The following is a 15805-nucleotide window of genomic DNA, read 5'->3' as shown; positions in this document are numbered from 1 at the left end:
TGCCTGCCCCCCGACTCCACCATCAGGTCATACCAGTCCCCCCATCCCTTGTGGGTCATGCTTGCCCCCCATTCCACCCACGGGTCATGCCTGCCCCCTCACCTCATCTAGGTCATGCCTGCCCTCCACCCCACCCACAGGTGACACCCACATCCCCACCCTTTGGGGGTTGTGCCTTCTCTCCCACCCACAGGTTGTGCCTCATGGGTTATGCCTTTTCTCCATCCTCCAGCAGATCCCCAATCCCCTCAAGCCTCCCACTAGCCCCCTATCCTGACTTACCTGACATCAGGGAGCCATTTTGAACTGATTTAGCCTCCCCCTAATACTTCCAGGTGTCTGTACTTAGCCCTGCTGTATTACAGATTTGAACTGATTTCTGATCACTTATACTGGTTTATGTGTAGTTTCTGTCCCTAGCCAATGTAAGGTAGAACAAGATAAATCAAGATTCTGAAGGCTGACTTTCCATGCCATGGTCTTAAAATGGTAGTGTTGGAGTGACCTAAAGAAAAATGTATTGCATTCAGAAGTTGTTTAACTATATCCCAGGTGGTCCAATAAAAATTATCACCCAAAGAAATTCTTGCCTCTCATGAGCAGATTCTTGTTAGTTACAGAAAGTAGTTCTGTGCCCTTATCCCAAGGTCCCTCTGACAAGGAGAATCCGAGAAATATAATCTAGATAATAAAAATGATTAGTTATTATTTAGTTGGGACTAGATAAGCGTTTGGGACTGAATTCATTTTTTTCAGAATGGTGATGGATATGGAAGTCTTCTTTGTTGAGAGGCAAGTGGATCATATAAACCCTTTATAACCCTGCAGGCATTAAACTGCTTAAAGACTTGAGGGTACATTTAAGGAGTTTGAGAGTAGCCTCAACTGTGTATTTGATGTCTGCGTTAGAAAAAAACCCTGTAAGACTAAATTCACATGTCTTAGGCAACACTAGTTACTTGATTTGGCAGCTAGATCTGATGCCAGTTTAGGATAGCAGTTTTGTAACCTTATTTTACTAAGCTCCAATGAGTTTGTCTACTGGGTTGTTCAGGGATTGTTCAAAGAAACTGAAGTTCTTCGAATGAATTATCAGCACAATTCTATACTGCCCTCTTTACTCCCATTTTTCAATTTTTTGCAAGATTTTGATGGATCGGAAAGAAGTAGGGATCTGGCCCTGGTAATCTTCCCCTAAATGCTCTATTCCTTGAAGAAGCATTATTACTTGATGTGATTAGACCTACCCAGTAAGCAAGTCTGAATCTATGACAGCATTATAGATTAGCCTTCTATCATTGTTTCAGGGGGCATGTGTCTACCCCATCAGCCTTAATCTTTTAATTTGTCAAGTAAACTTTCCTATCTTATCGGAAAAAGTCATAACCTTTTCGGGTTCTGTCCTCTTCATCTCTGAGGCCAGTATAACTAACAAAAATTGAGTTTAAAAATGAAATTTGGCAGACATCCCCACAACATGATTTGTTGGGTTTTTTTGGGATAATACATAAAAATAACTCAAAATAGGCAAGCTATTCAGTTTAATTATTTCTGCATAGCTTATGTACAGCTTCATCTGTCACAACAAATTGTTTGGGGGATTTTTAGAATAGATTTGCTAATGCATTTTAAAAATGATTAAATAAAGTACACTAATCATCTAATAAATTTGATTTGTTCAGTTGGAATAATTTCAGTGCATGGGATAAACAGTAATTTTTAAAAATCCAGAATAGTGTAATTGTGCAATAGATTGGAAAATGTCTAAAAAAGCTGTTGCTACACACTAGAAAAATAAATATTTTTTGGAATTTAAAAGATAAATTTAATAGAATGCAAATGCATTCAGTAGAAAGTCCAGAAAAATATATGGGCACTCCCTTCCAACACCTCAGTTTCTCTTGATCTAGTTTTCTATCTTTTTAAATGTATAAACTTTTTGTGGTTGTAGTTAACATTACAGTTATTTATTCAGTCAATGCACAAGGACTTAGGTAAGAGCTAAATATGAAGCAACAAAGCAGAGAGAGGAAGAGAAAACATACGTTTATACTGGAGGAACATGTCATCCACATAGCTGCATATTATTGTTTCTATTCATTGTACAACTCCCTGTGGATTTAAAAGTATTTTTATATAACAGTTTATAGAGTCATCACATCATAGGAAAGGAGGACTGGAAGGGACCCCAAGAGGTCATCTAGTCCAGTTCCCTGCTTGACTAAACCATCCTAGGCAAATCTAACCTGCTCTTGAAAATTTCTAGGGATGGAGATTCCACAACTTCTCTAGATACCCTGCTGCAACGCTTGACTACCTTCATAGTCAGAAAATTATTCCTAATATCTAACCTAAATTTTCTTCGCTGTATTTTGAGGCTCCTAATCCTGTCCCCTATCATCATATGGTCTATCTCCATCTTCTCTGTAATTGCCCTCCAGGTATTTGAAGACTGTTTCCAAATCCCCCCTGTCTCTTTTCTTCTCTTATAATTCCACTGCAGACCTTGGCAGGGATCTACTAAAGCAAAACAAGAGTGATAAAGAATATAAGGAAGAGAAGAAATTCTTAAAGAGGTGGTAACAGTGAGAGAATTTTTTTTGCCTCAAATTCCATAAAGGTTCTAATTTAAATTCATTCAGTTTCTACCAGGTCAATAGGTAAATAGCCTATACACGAGCAGCGAGGCTGCTCCAATGCACTGTAATTATAGCACGTTGGAGCAGGTTCAATTAATCGAGTGTGCCGGAGCATGATAATTACTGTGCTGCAGCTGACTCCAGTGTCTTGTGTATCAGTGTCCCTGCACGTAATGGTGGCAGGGGCACTTTAAAGCTCTTTGAATAAACTTTAGTAAAGCGCCCCACCACCATTTTTAAGCACAGGGACACCAATACATGAGATTCTCCAGGCACTCAGAAAACCACTTTCAGAGCTGCTGTAATCAAAGCGTCCCCACTCCTGGAGCACATGTATAAATACCCTAAGACTTTACATCTAACCTTATGGAAGATGAATTCAAGTTCTTCCCTGGGGTCACATGTTGATCAACAGACATCATAAATGTTATTCTTTAATGTTTCTAAAAATTCTACATCAAGGAAAGAGTTATATAACCCAAGATACCATTTTTTATGTTCATGAACCACTAGAGTATCTTCTTATACTCCATTTTTTCCTGAGAGATATTTAGTGTTGCTATTAAAGCTGCCATTGTTTTTAAGATGATTTTTAAAAATGTGACAATTTATCTTCAGACCCGTGGAAATTTAGTTTTCCATTGTTATGTTATTGTAGTCTGCTAATGCTGAAATTTACAGCCATAGGACATTTCAGAAATAATGTCTGATTAGTGCTAGATATTACTAATGTGTTTTTCACTGTTTCCTCATACGCATTAATGAATTTATCTTCAAATCACTCCTAGGGGGCAAGGAAATGTTATCACAGAATAGCCAAGGAAGAGAAAATTGTAAAGGCTTAAGATGTAGAACTGCAGGAAAAGAACCCCATGTCCTGAATCCTGGCTCACTCAAGCTAGCTTCACCCTACATAATTTGGCTAGCAATAGCAGTCTGGCTTCAGGCTATGTAATTGCTTAAAAACCAAGGTAAAATTAGCTTGGGTAAATTAAGCTGAGCTGAGATCTTTGCTGCTAAAGCTAGACTATTTTTGGTGCCTAAACTAGTTTGGAGTGGGGAAGGGAGTCCCTTGGGTGAGAGACAAGGGAGGGGGAGGGACAGAGAGGGCATTGAACTTATCTTGGCTTGTTTCTCTGCCCAGTCAGTTCCTGGAGTATCAGGTTCGGGCCATCCTCCCCAACTACTCGTTTCCTGAGGGAGTCCATGAATTATTGTGGACTGTCATCCCCCAGGGCCTGGTAGAATCCACTATAAGTTGGGGGAAGGCAGCAAGATCTGGGAGGGAACCAGTGGGACAGCAGCTGTGCCTATCAGGCTTTTGCTGGGCAGAGGGACACGTAGCAGTCAAGGGAGGAAATTCCCTCTCATGATAGCAGCTGGTGCCCGTTCCTCTGTCTTTATCCTCCTCTGTGTCTCTGGGGGCCTTGACCACTAACCTGGCCTATCACTGCTGCTCATAAATGCTAGGACAGTGGTTAGTAACATGTCAGTTGTGTTTGATTTTATTCAGGATGCAGTCCCTGACCTTACAGATGTCACTGGGACCTAGCTGGACTATGCTTCTGAGCCAGTGTTTTCTCAAATGATTCTACTAGCATCAGTCTGTCACTAGGGGATAAGAGGAAAATGGCAGTGATCTTCAAGGAAAAGCTGGACCATAAAAAGTAGTGTCTACCTTGTGCTCGAGGATGGAGATAGACTGTCTCAACCATCCCACTGCAGAACAGGTTCCCTAACCAAGCTAGCTGAGCTGGTCTTGGAGGGGTTGATAAAGACATCCAGACTTATTAGGGCTATCCCAGATAGTAACGGGGCCAAACCATGGGGCAATGCAAAGTTTGGATCTATGTTTTGTATCTGCTTAGATACAGGGGTTCCAATAATTGGGGGGGGGGTGTCAAGAAACCTTTGTTGTTACTGAACCAGTACTTAGAGGTTCCATCGCCCCTCTGGGGTGGTGGACTGGAGGGACTGATCCAGTCTTGGAGACTTCAGACAGTTGGATTTCAGAACTCTCTGGGGGACATTCCCACTGACCTTGACAGCTACTGTATTGATGGCCTGCTTGGTAGATATTTGCTGCATATTCTTGATGTTAAATTAGTTTTTAATGTATTTTATATAAAGAATAAAAATGATTTCAGCTAAGTGAAATCTCAAAGGTCATTTCCATAAATGCAGGACTGCTGACAGGATTTAAAAGAACAAAGTACAGGACTCACAGCAAAGTGAGAACTAAAAGTCTATTTTTATATATTATGACTGTCTTTCATTTTCAGATTTTCTAACAATCTTTAGATGTTGCTGAGGAAAGGAAAACTAATAATGTTTCCACCCATCATGTTCCTCTGTATTTTCTTATTGTCAGGAGCGTTATGAGAAGTCAAGCTTCAGCAGCAGCAGCAGTGGAACAGCCAGCTTCAAAAGTGAATTTTCAGAAAGTGCCGACCTTCCAAGTGAAAGCTTTCATCCAGCCAGCGGAAAAGAGCAGGACAGAACATGTGATGAAATCCTGTTGGATGATAACTGCACTTTAGAAAACTCTGAGAAAGGTAGTCATTAGCAGAAACAACTCCAGGAATGCTAACATGCTGCTCAGAGCTTGGTGAAAAGCTTGTTTTCTGCTTATATTTTTATGCCTAGATGTCTTCTCTGAATTAGATGATGAGCTGGATATATTAGATAATTTCAGCAGCTCCAGTTCAAGTCCTTTGAAAGACTCTGAATATGGTAAGTTTCTTTACACATGAACCGGTACAGTGATTTCTAACAGCAAAACATTTGTTTACTCAGAAATGTATGATGTTTTCAGAATTAATCACAAGTTCGACATCTGTTAGGGTGCAAAGGTCCTCCATAAAAAAAAATTAAGAATTGTACCTCTATGGCGCTGTTCTTTTAATACAATAAGATGGTGTAACATTTTGTATAACATCTTCTTTATGGATTAAATCTACATTTTGTTTTAAAAATAGCTGGAGAGATAAATAAATAAAGATGCTATGTCTTGGTAAATTAAATAAGGCTTTGGTTTTCATGCATGAGAAAAAGAGAGCTGAGGAAGATGAGAAACAGAAGAAGGATCATCTTTATGAAACAATTAAAGAGGAGACTTTTGTCTCAATAGTGGTGAGACTGTGAAGGACCATATATATAAAAATAAATAGTGGATCAGAAAGGAGAGTAGACCAAGGCAACATCTAGCAGCACCTCTAAGTGTGCCTGTATAGAGTTGGATGAATGGTGTGTGGTTCAATGTAGAAATTGAATGGCAGTTTATTGTGAAACATAGCAGTCTGTATATGGTTATTGTGCTGCTCATGTGGTAAGCATGTGAGCTCTATGTCCTGTGAATATAAATGTTGGCTACATTTTTCTTGGATTTTAGGAGTTGCTTTAATATGTAGATTCTTACTTTTGGTGTCTCAAATGATACCATGTAACCTTTCCGTGCTGCCCATGTTACTAAATGGGTGGCGGTTCTAGCTAGATGGGAAGAGCTTCTGCAGGCATCTTGGTGTGGAAAAGGGTTGCAACTAACAGTAGAGCAAGCAAAACTGTAGTGTCATTGGCAGGGATCCGGGTTTTCCATTTCCCACAGAAAAATGGAGAAGAACGCAGCTTTCCACCTTTACCCAAGGAAAACACGGATTTTTCATTTTAATGGATAAACCTGTGGATTTTGCAAAGAGCTCTCTGCAGGCTGACAGAGTTCCAGCCTGCAAGGGCTGGCAGGGAGGAGGTGAGGGGGAGGAGGGCACTCAGGCAGGGCGCACCATGTGCATGTATATGCATGTGTATGCCAGGGAGACTGGAGAGCAGCTCCCATAGGTAAGTCTTGTGAGGGGTGGGATTGAGGCCCCCATAGAGAGGGAGCTGGTCAGGGCTGGGGCTGGGGTTGGACCTGGGGCTGCTGCCCAGCTGGGTGGTACATGGGGCTTAGGCCCAGGGTTGGAATGCATGGCCATTGGGCCCTGGCAGGAAGTGGGACAGGGCCATGGGTGGCTCATCCGAGGGGAGAGGGTGGGGCTGGCTCCCCACTGCTGTGCATGGTCCCGAGGGGCACCAGCAGGGCTGAAGTAGGAGGGCCTGACCTGTGTTCTGTGAGCTAAGGGCCAGAGGGAGCTCGGATTTTCCATGATAAACGCCGCCCCCCCGCCCCCAAATCAAATATCCAAATTTGTAGGTATTTAGAATTTAGCTTATTATAGTGATTGAGGCACTGGTAGGCTTCCAAATCTCTTTGCCATTGTAAATATATCAAGAAAACATTGTGTTCAGCTGATACCTATGTATAGTGGTCTTTCATTTTAATCATGGATGTTAGGTTTTTAATCAGAACATTTGTGATTTTTTTTTATCAGAGAATTTGCAATTTTTTTATCAGAGAAAACCAGGATACCTGGCCATCAGTTCTGATAGTTCAGCTTTTGTCTTTGTCCAAAATCAGAACAAAAAGTTGAAACAACATTTTTCCTTAGGTGAAGCTTTCCAAACCATTTTGATTCATAAATAGCAAAAATTGCATCTTTTTTTATCTATAAGAAATAATTCAATACTCACAAAAAGAAATGCACTGGTTAGGTTTGTCAACTGAACCAAACCACTTTGTTTCAACACTGAACTACACTTCCCTGTGGTAGCATATTTTCTCACGGGAGTTGTAGTTTGGGTTGCTCATTCTCCCCTTTATGCACTCCACAGAACCAGGCTCAGTGGCTGAACTTTATCTTTCACGATGCACCTGCAGGCAAATGCTCTGTGCTATTTGGTAAGAGGGACTTCTAGTGTACCACGTATCTGTCCAGGAAACCTGACCCATAGGAAAGAAAGAGGGCATGAATAATCTCTTATGCGGCTGTCTGCTATGAAAAGAAAATCCATTTACATGTTTAACTGACTCAAAATGAAACATTTAAGGTCAATTTAGCAAACACTGTATACTATTGTACAGAGGGTTTGGGGAGGGAACAGGGTGTGAGGGGGGAAATATTTTATTTCATTTTTCCTAGTAAAAAAAATTAAAATACTTCAGCAAAATTAATTTATCCGGAAAGAGAAAAAATCCCTTTTGTGGAAACTGTTTTTTCAATTAAATTATCATTCTGACAAAAAAGATTCCTGACCACCTGTAGTAACATTTTAAACAGAAGAATGGTAGTTGACTGTAGAGTTTTAAAATATTTTGATGGGTTTTATCCTAGATTTTAAAAACTAATCAATGTTGTGGTTTTGGTAAGGTAATGCAATGTTAATTGCTGCCTGGTCTTCTTTTTTCTATTGTGCCAGCTAGTGACTGGTCATCACATTCCTTTAACTATCTAATCAGTACAATGTAAACAAACAAAATAACCTGATCATTATCTGTTAAAATCCATTATGCTTGTGACTGTAGCTGTCCCTGCAAGGGTTAGGAGGCCTAGGGCCTCCTACCTCTGTACAAGCTACCTCTGTACAGGCCTTGGTTCAAGGGTGGTTAGGTGTTCCTTATAAAAAGACCAGCAGAGTAAGCCTCAGCATGTAGGCAGGCTGTTGGAGGAAGAAAGTTGTTTTGTGGGGAGCAGGGGCCCAGGATGTGCAGAAGATCTGTTTTTCTTGCTGTTTTGTTTACATTTTATCTTGAAGGATAAAACTGTGCTCTGAAACAGCCTTGGCATAACCCTGAATTCTTCCTGGATCAGCTTTCAAGAACCATCTCCCAACTTCTTTATAAGTCATGTCAGACCCGAAGAATGTTATACTATATAATAAACAAGTTGATTGTGGTATTCATTTTTCTTAAAACTGAGCTGTGGTTTTCACACCGGGTAAACATCTTCATTTGCTAATGACTAAAGAGCTCTTTGCCAATCTACTGAAGTGTCTAATGAGGAAGATCCCATAACATCTTGTTAAACTAATTAATTTAGTCAGCATTTCTTCATATGTTCCCCCACTAGTGAAGGGTACAACTGGTGGGAAAGCAGTAGAGGGCTACTTCTGAGAAAAAAATTATCTGTATCATGCATTTTATATTATCTGTTGTTTCTCTTTAGTGCTAAAGTATTGATAGTACCTAGTGCCTACTGTGTATACTATTATACAGAGGGTTTGGGGAGGGAGAAGGGTGTGAGGGGGGAAATAAAAAGTTAAGTTTAAAAATATTTTTTCCTTTTTATGATTTCATATTTTGGCGTCATAGAGATGTATCATAGTATTAACATACTCTAGCAACTGGATTATGACTAACACCACTCAAAAATTCTAGTCTTCATATGTAGATTACAAGGGAAAGGGTTATTAACCTTTCCTTTTTTAAAGAGACCAAAGATCACATATCTTGGGGGACAGGTATCTTATATCTGCCCAAAATACTGTATTACCATAATCAAACTAACTAGATTCCTTTTCCTAATTGCTTAGACTGTTCTATTCCCCTTTTTTGAATATAAGTGTTAAGTTTGCTATTCTCCCATCATAAATTACTATTCCCAAATTCATTGCTGAAGATCCATGCTATGGGGGGTTACTATTTTATGTTCTGATTCTTTCTATATTCCGGGATAGGGATTATCCAGCTCCTTGCCCCCCATCTTGTTACAGTAAGCAATATGAGTTGTCCATTTACCTCAGATATGATCAGTTCCATTACTATGTCTTCATTCCCTGATCAGTTCCATTACTATGTCTTCATTCCCATTTGGTATCCCACCGTTATCCTTGTTTAGATCTTAATTATTATTGAAGACCAAGGCAAAGTATTAATTCAGTATTTGAGTCAATCCTTGATTTGGATAATCCTTGATTTCCACCTCACCTTCAGTATATAGTAGCACAATTTCTTCTGCCTTAGTAATGTTTTTATTTATATGACTGAAAAACCTTTTGCTCTTTGTTTTTATTTCTTTTGCAAGGCCCAAAGTTTCTACAAAGCTCAAATGGTACTAGTGTCTGAACAGGTAAAAACCCTAAGCCTTTGCATCTGGTTCTTGGTTGTAAGAGATTTGGAGCTGAGCAGTTAAAATTGTTTCTTATAGTTTAAGTCTTTCTGTGTTCAAGAAAGCAGCACTTAGTAAGCTTTTGCAAATGAACACAGCTGCAGCAAAGATACTTGACTCTACTATGAATATCTCCTCCTACCTTAAATAACTGACAAGACCTTGGATTTTGATAGCCACTTGGGTCAAAACAGTTAATATGATTAAGACAGTTCTTCTGGTAACACATTTCTGGTAAAACATTTCGGTAGCACACTTTTGCTTCCTGTCTTCTGGTATGGATGGGGAAGAATTTGGATGCCGGATCACTGCCTGGAAGGCAGCCTTACTAAATCATGCTTGTTTATACTGCAGACAAAATTTTGTTATATAACATTGGCTTTAATATTGTTTTAAAAATCTGTTCCTTGTAACATATTTGTAAAGTAGGCAAGACCATAGCTGTTTGCTTGTGACTTTCCATACCCTTTGGTGTTTCTCAGGCAGTGACAAAATTATTTTTTTGATTGCAGTTCATGTAGAGAAGAATCATTTTCATCATTAGAAAGAGTGAGGGTATAGTTGCATCCAATATCCATATTTTAAAATGCATTAAAATCATCCTTTCTTAATAACCTCCTATCACCCTGACACCTCAAAATTCTTCACACCAACTATGCAGGGTGTTAGTATATTTCCTGAGAAGAATTAGCACCTTATGATTGTTTTGTTTGTCTCCTGAATCAGAATCTTAATTAACAATCATTCCCCTAGAGCTTAGCTACTTCAATTAATATTTAAATAGATTCACCTTTCTGTAGAGTGCATGTGTTTGCTGTTTTAAGTGCAAGACAGATTAACAATTCTGATGTCACAAGTAGAATATCAAAATTCAAGATATAGACACAGAAATGGTGAAGATCTGAACAGGTGGTTTTGACCTGTCACATTCTTCCTTATTACTTTGTCCTCATCCCTGAAATCTGGAAGTTATAACCTGGTTCCCACTCAAAAAAGAGATTATTTAAGAGTGCACAATTAATTTTTCAAATTAGTGCTTCTCCATGGTAAAACTTCCACAGACCCTCACTATGGTAAAGTAGTTCAGTTCGGACCAGTTAGAGATTACTAAAACACTGTATCATTTTGAAGCTGTAAATACCTTTCTAATTCTAACTGGAACAAGAAAGACAGCAGCTGACAGACATCCAGTAATATGTTCCAGTTGTCTGGACCTAGTAGTTTCATTCACAGTTTGGGTTTGATTATGTTCCAGTACAGGAAGCTGATAGATATCCAGAAAGCCTGAAGGTAAAAGGGCCTTGTTTGAACAGGGGCAGTTGAGTGCTTCTGATTTAATAAGGCTGGAAGATGATAAGATTTTTTGGAATCAAAGATAACTGGATCATTTGGTTGCTCCTCTAAGTCAGGGGCATGCAACCCCCAGCATGTGTGCCAGAATGTGGCATACAAAGGCATTTTGCTTGGCATGTGTGCCTTGGGGTAGAAGGCAAGAAAGGGGCCAGAGTTGAGCTGCCACAACAAGGATTGGGCACCTTGTATCTCCCCTGCTGTCCACCCCAGCACACCAACATCTTAGAAGTTGAGGTTGTGGGTGTTTATGGCACTCTTCTCAAAAAAAATTGTCAACCCTCACTCTAAGTGTAAGATACTTGAATCTTTAGGTTATGTAGAGGGGTTCTCGATCAAGCTTAGCTTGATTCTGTCAACCTTATCCTTTATATAAGAAGCTGTCTACAGAAAACTCTTAAAATAGAAGGGTAGATTTTGCTGTACAGAGGCTCAACCTCAACATAGTTTTCAGGCTCCCCCCCGAGATATCTTTATCCAAGATATGAGCCTCTCATTGTACCTATGATCAAAGAAGGCAGAAGAGAAAGACTATGGATCCCAGTAGCATCCTGGGTATTTAATTTCTGACAATCTAGCTCTAGCTAAACATAGAGATATGACAAGTCAGAGCCTTCCTACCTCAGTTAAATTTACAGGGTTTGCCTTGCAGGATGCAGTTGTTAAATGTGTAACCACTGCTGTGGATCAATGCTTCATTCAGTTCAGTGACAACACTAGCTTTGTTAACATGTGGTTGGTATTGTTCATGCTACAGTGATTTAAAAGGGAAAAGCTTATATAAAGTATTTATATGTAAATAAACCTAATTTGACCTTTCCACTGAGGACATCTTACAGACATCATTCAAAAAACAAATGCTGTTATGTCTTGTCTCTCTTTGGCTAGGGACAGAAGTTCAAAAAACCTGAGCCTGAATTGATTCATTCTTTGCAGGTTAGTCTAACTGGGCTAGGCTAAATCAGTTTGTAACTGCAAAGACATCCCAGACATGCAGGCACATGCCTGCAGTAGCTCAGGCTAGAATCTGGGGGGGCACTAGAGCAGCCCTCCCTTCCCTTCTTCAGAGCTGAGATGAGGTGGGCATGGCCAGGAATTGATAACAGTGTTTATCACTCCTAACTCAGTGTTTATCACCCCATTAAGAAAACAACACAGGGACATACCAGCTACCTGTTAATTCTACTCTTGTCCCATCAGCTGCAGCACGGACCGTAGCCAGCATGTGGTCTGCTAACTAATAGACAGACACTTCTCAGCAAGGCAGAGAGGAGGGGGGAATTTCTGCTTAGCAGGGAGTGATGAGGGGGAGGGGGAGGGGCAGTAGCAGCCTGTAGTCTCTGTCAGAGCTCTAGCCAGGGAGCAGAGAGCCGAGCCCTGCCCAGCTCAGAGAGCATACTGGGATGCTTCGGGTGTCTGGTTTAACTTAAACATGCAAGGGGTCTGGGACAGACATTGCATAAACCAGTTTGACCCAAATTAATTAAGTCTGATACTACATTCAACCACATTTATCTCAAACCAGTTTCAGCCATTTTCAAACCAGTTTATGTGCATCGAATATTTGTTCTGTTACAGGTTTAAACCAGTTTCTGATCACTTAAACCAGTTTATGTGTAATGTTTGTCCCTAAACACCAGTAATTCTGTTAACATGATTGTTTGGTGTCATTTTCCTATCAGCTCTGGTAGATTTGGAAGGAATTTATTTTTTTAAGAGACTACCAGAAAGGAAGGCAAAGAAAAACATTCTATCCTCCTAGTTTTTGATTTATCTCACCCTGTCACAGGCTTCTTGCTTGTTGTTGTATATGGTAATCATAGAAAAATGTATAGTGAAACCACTGCAAAAGAAAAAAATGTTTAAAACTGTGCAATGGAATATATTTATATGATTTGTATCAGATCAAAGTGAATTGCCAAGTTAAATGCATGGAAGTTACTTTAACTGTATCAGTTGTTAGAGACCTTTGTGGCAGTTACCATGACTTTTCTGGTGTCCCACATATTTGTTTATTTATTTTAAACCACAAATAATATTTATGATTTTCTAGTAGAGGGGGGATTGGTAAGCATCTGGCATAAGCTCTTCACCTCCAAATAATGAGGTACCAGCACCGTGTGGAGACCTTGTACAGAAAAAAACCTGGATGATTTAAAGTTTGGGGTTTTTTTACTTTGATATTTATATGAACTAAGAAATCTCTTTTAATACTCACCTTTTCAAAACCATAGTTTTTCACATTATAGCACTCTTCCCATCCAAATCCAGGGAAGCATCTATTGAAAAGAAGAAATATAGTCCAGGCAAGGCACTGGACTGGGAATTTGGGAGACTTAGTTTTCCTTCTTAATATATGATTTTGGTTAGAGAAGTTTACCGCTTCATCCTTATCTAATAAATACTTTGGGAAGGAAGTAATTATTACAACACATTTTATTTATATATTCATTCATTTATTTGTGTTTATAGTAGTCCCTTGCTGTCTAAGCCAACTTTTGCTAGGAACTGAACAAGTTCTTGTTTTGTGTTTGCATAGTGTCCAGTACAGTGATTCTCAACCTTTTTAGACTCAAAGGCATCCTTTGCTAGACTCAAGACCCCTCTTCAAAATATGAGCTCTTAGTTTTCACTTGATTATTTACCACAAAAAAATAATAGAGCTATTTTTCTGTTACAAAGAACTCAAAGACCACGACAGGTCAGAATGCTTTTAACACTATGGATTCCTGTTTAAAATCTTTGGGTTTGTCTTATGAATCATGTTTGCTTACCTAACAGTGCTACCATTGCATGGCACTGTACCTCTCAAAGAATATCAAAGCACAGCACAGTGCCATGGTTCCTTTGTTGACAATAATTGGTCTAGTAAAAAAGACGACTCCTTGGATCACCTTCACACTGATAAGTATTACTGTATTTTCTCTCATACAACATGTTCCAGAATATAATGCACCCTGTTTTTGAAAGATAGAACGAAGAAAAATATCTTCCCTTGTAGTAAGTAACTTAGTAATAGCAGCTAGGGAGCTGAGCCTGTTCATTGTTCTGCTTCCTGTGGATTGCTCCAGATTTTACTATTAATTTCAGTGAGTAAGTGTATTTCTCACATAATGCACACTCCAGTTTCCAGCAGCTGGTTTTGGGGGAAAAGGTGTGTGTTGTATGAGAAAATATGGTAATAACACCATTTCAAGGTCAATGGCTACTTGTTTAATGACATTTTACACCAGCATTTCTGTTTCTTTGCTCCTGAAAGATATTTTCTTAATCAGTTCAGAAAATGACCCTATAGAATCTTTGCCATGTACTACGACTACAGAGACAGACTCTTTGTGATGAAGTATGATGCTCTTGTCAAGATATTCAAAAGTCAACAGATTTTTAGGTCAAATATAGTGAGTCAGCTTCTGAATGAGCAAGAATTTTTAGGAGTAGGTTGCTGCTTTGAGGGACTGCCGTTTGACATAGGCATTGGATACTGTATTTCTAATCTAATTTATTTATATAGTTATTTCAGAAAGAGTACATTATTTTAGAATTGCTGTAAAAAAACCTGTGTATTCAAACCCAGTCCTGTACTCTGTTTAAACCCAGTCTGTTACTCCTCTGGGTTCCTGTTGTTCTAATATATTCCTCCAAAACAGTATAACATCGGGAACATAGTTCAAGTATAGGTCAGAATTCTTATTGCAGGTTTCTGCAAGGGGCCTAAGTTATAAAGCAGGGATATATTTGGTGCATCAAAAGAAGTCTGAGAACTTAAATGAGTTATTAGTGGTTAATGAGTCTGTGTACAGTTCTTGCATTTTTTTTTAATTTGCATTTTGAACTTTTTTGGAAAGTTATTTTGAGACGGCATACCTGAGAAATCTTATGTATGCCTCACATATATAAAATATTTTAAGTATAGAGAATTTAACCTTTGTGAATTTGTTTCAGGTATAATTAAAAGAAGCTTCAGCGCATCTGAAAGGCAACTTCAGATTCGGTATGTATCCTATTAGATTTTGAAATAAACCTAGTTGATCATTATTTTGAATTCCAACACAACCATTTAAAAAAGAGTTGCTCCTACACGTCCTACAAAAAACATTTGGAGAGTGTCTACGTTAATCAGTATTAATATTTTAGTTACCCCAACGGAACTGGCAGTCTATTCACATGAGCTGTAAATTCTAATGCAAAAGTTACTCTTAACCAGCTAGTCACTCTTCTGTACAGAGTTAAATAAGTGTTTTGGAAAATCTATGATCTGGTAAAACCAATTTTCCCACTGCTTATTCTAAGATGGTGAGAACCATGATGCATACCACAATGTTTTGACTGCTGTTCCCACCTCTTTGCTGATTGCCTCACTACATGGATCTTCATAGTGCTTTTTAGAGTCATAGTATTCTCCATATGAGAGAGCTCAACCTAGGTGCTTACCTTTTTCAGTGGAATAACTGAGACACCAAGAAGTTATGCAATTCACCCTATGCCACCTAGGAAGTCTTTACTGAGGCCAAGAATTGTTAAGCTGTTCTAATTAAAGTGCCCAGAGCGTCATGTGTATAAGTGGCCCCACACTGGAAAATGGCAGCAGGGGCACTTTTAAGCTCATCAAATGAACTTTAGTTAAAGCTCCCACTGCCATTTTTCAACGTGGGGATGATGATACACATGATGCTGGAGCCTGCTGGAGCGCAGTAATTACCACACTTCAGCCCACTTGATTAATGCTCTGTAATTACAGTTTGTTGGAGCAGCCACCCTGCACATGTATAGGCAGCCTTAGTGATTTATATTCCTTTAATGATTTAAACACTAGCTTTGTTAACATGTGGTTGGTAT

The 15805-nt window shown here is 39.2% G+C and overlaps 1 protein-coding gene across 1 annotated transcript in view; it reads left to right on the top strand.

The window, feature by feature from the left end:
• The window catches only part of NEK10 (NIMA related kinase 10), a 196387-nt gene that overhangs the window by 134801 nt on the left and 45781 nt on the right, over positions 1-15805 (top strand). The window contains exons 27-29 of the mRNA XM_019536158.1: positions 5011-5194; positions 5286-5372; positions 14912-14960. Coding sequence (XP_019391703.1) covers positions 5011-5194; positions 5286-5372; positions 14912-14960 — 320 coding nt within the window. The remainder of the gene's footprint in view (positions 1-5010; positions 5195-5285; positions 5373-14911; positions 14961-15805) is intronic.

Source organism: Crocodylus porosus, unplaced genomic scaffold (assembly GCF_001723895.1).
Source record: "Crocodylus porosus isolate Cpor-Errol unplaced genomic scaffold, CroPor_comp1, whole genome shotgun sequence".
NCBI classification, from domain to species: Eukaryota; Metazoa; Chordata; order Crocodylia; family Crocodylidae; genus Crocodylus; species Crocodylus porosus.
Note: the sequence above shows the minus strand (reverse complement) of the source record. Positions and strands in the feature narration are given on the sequence as shown.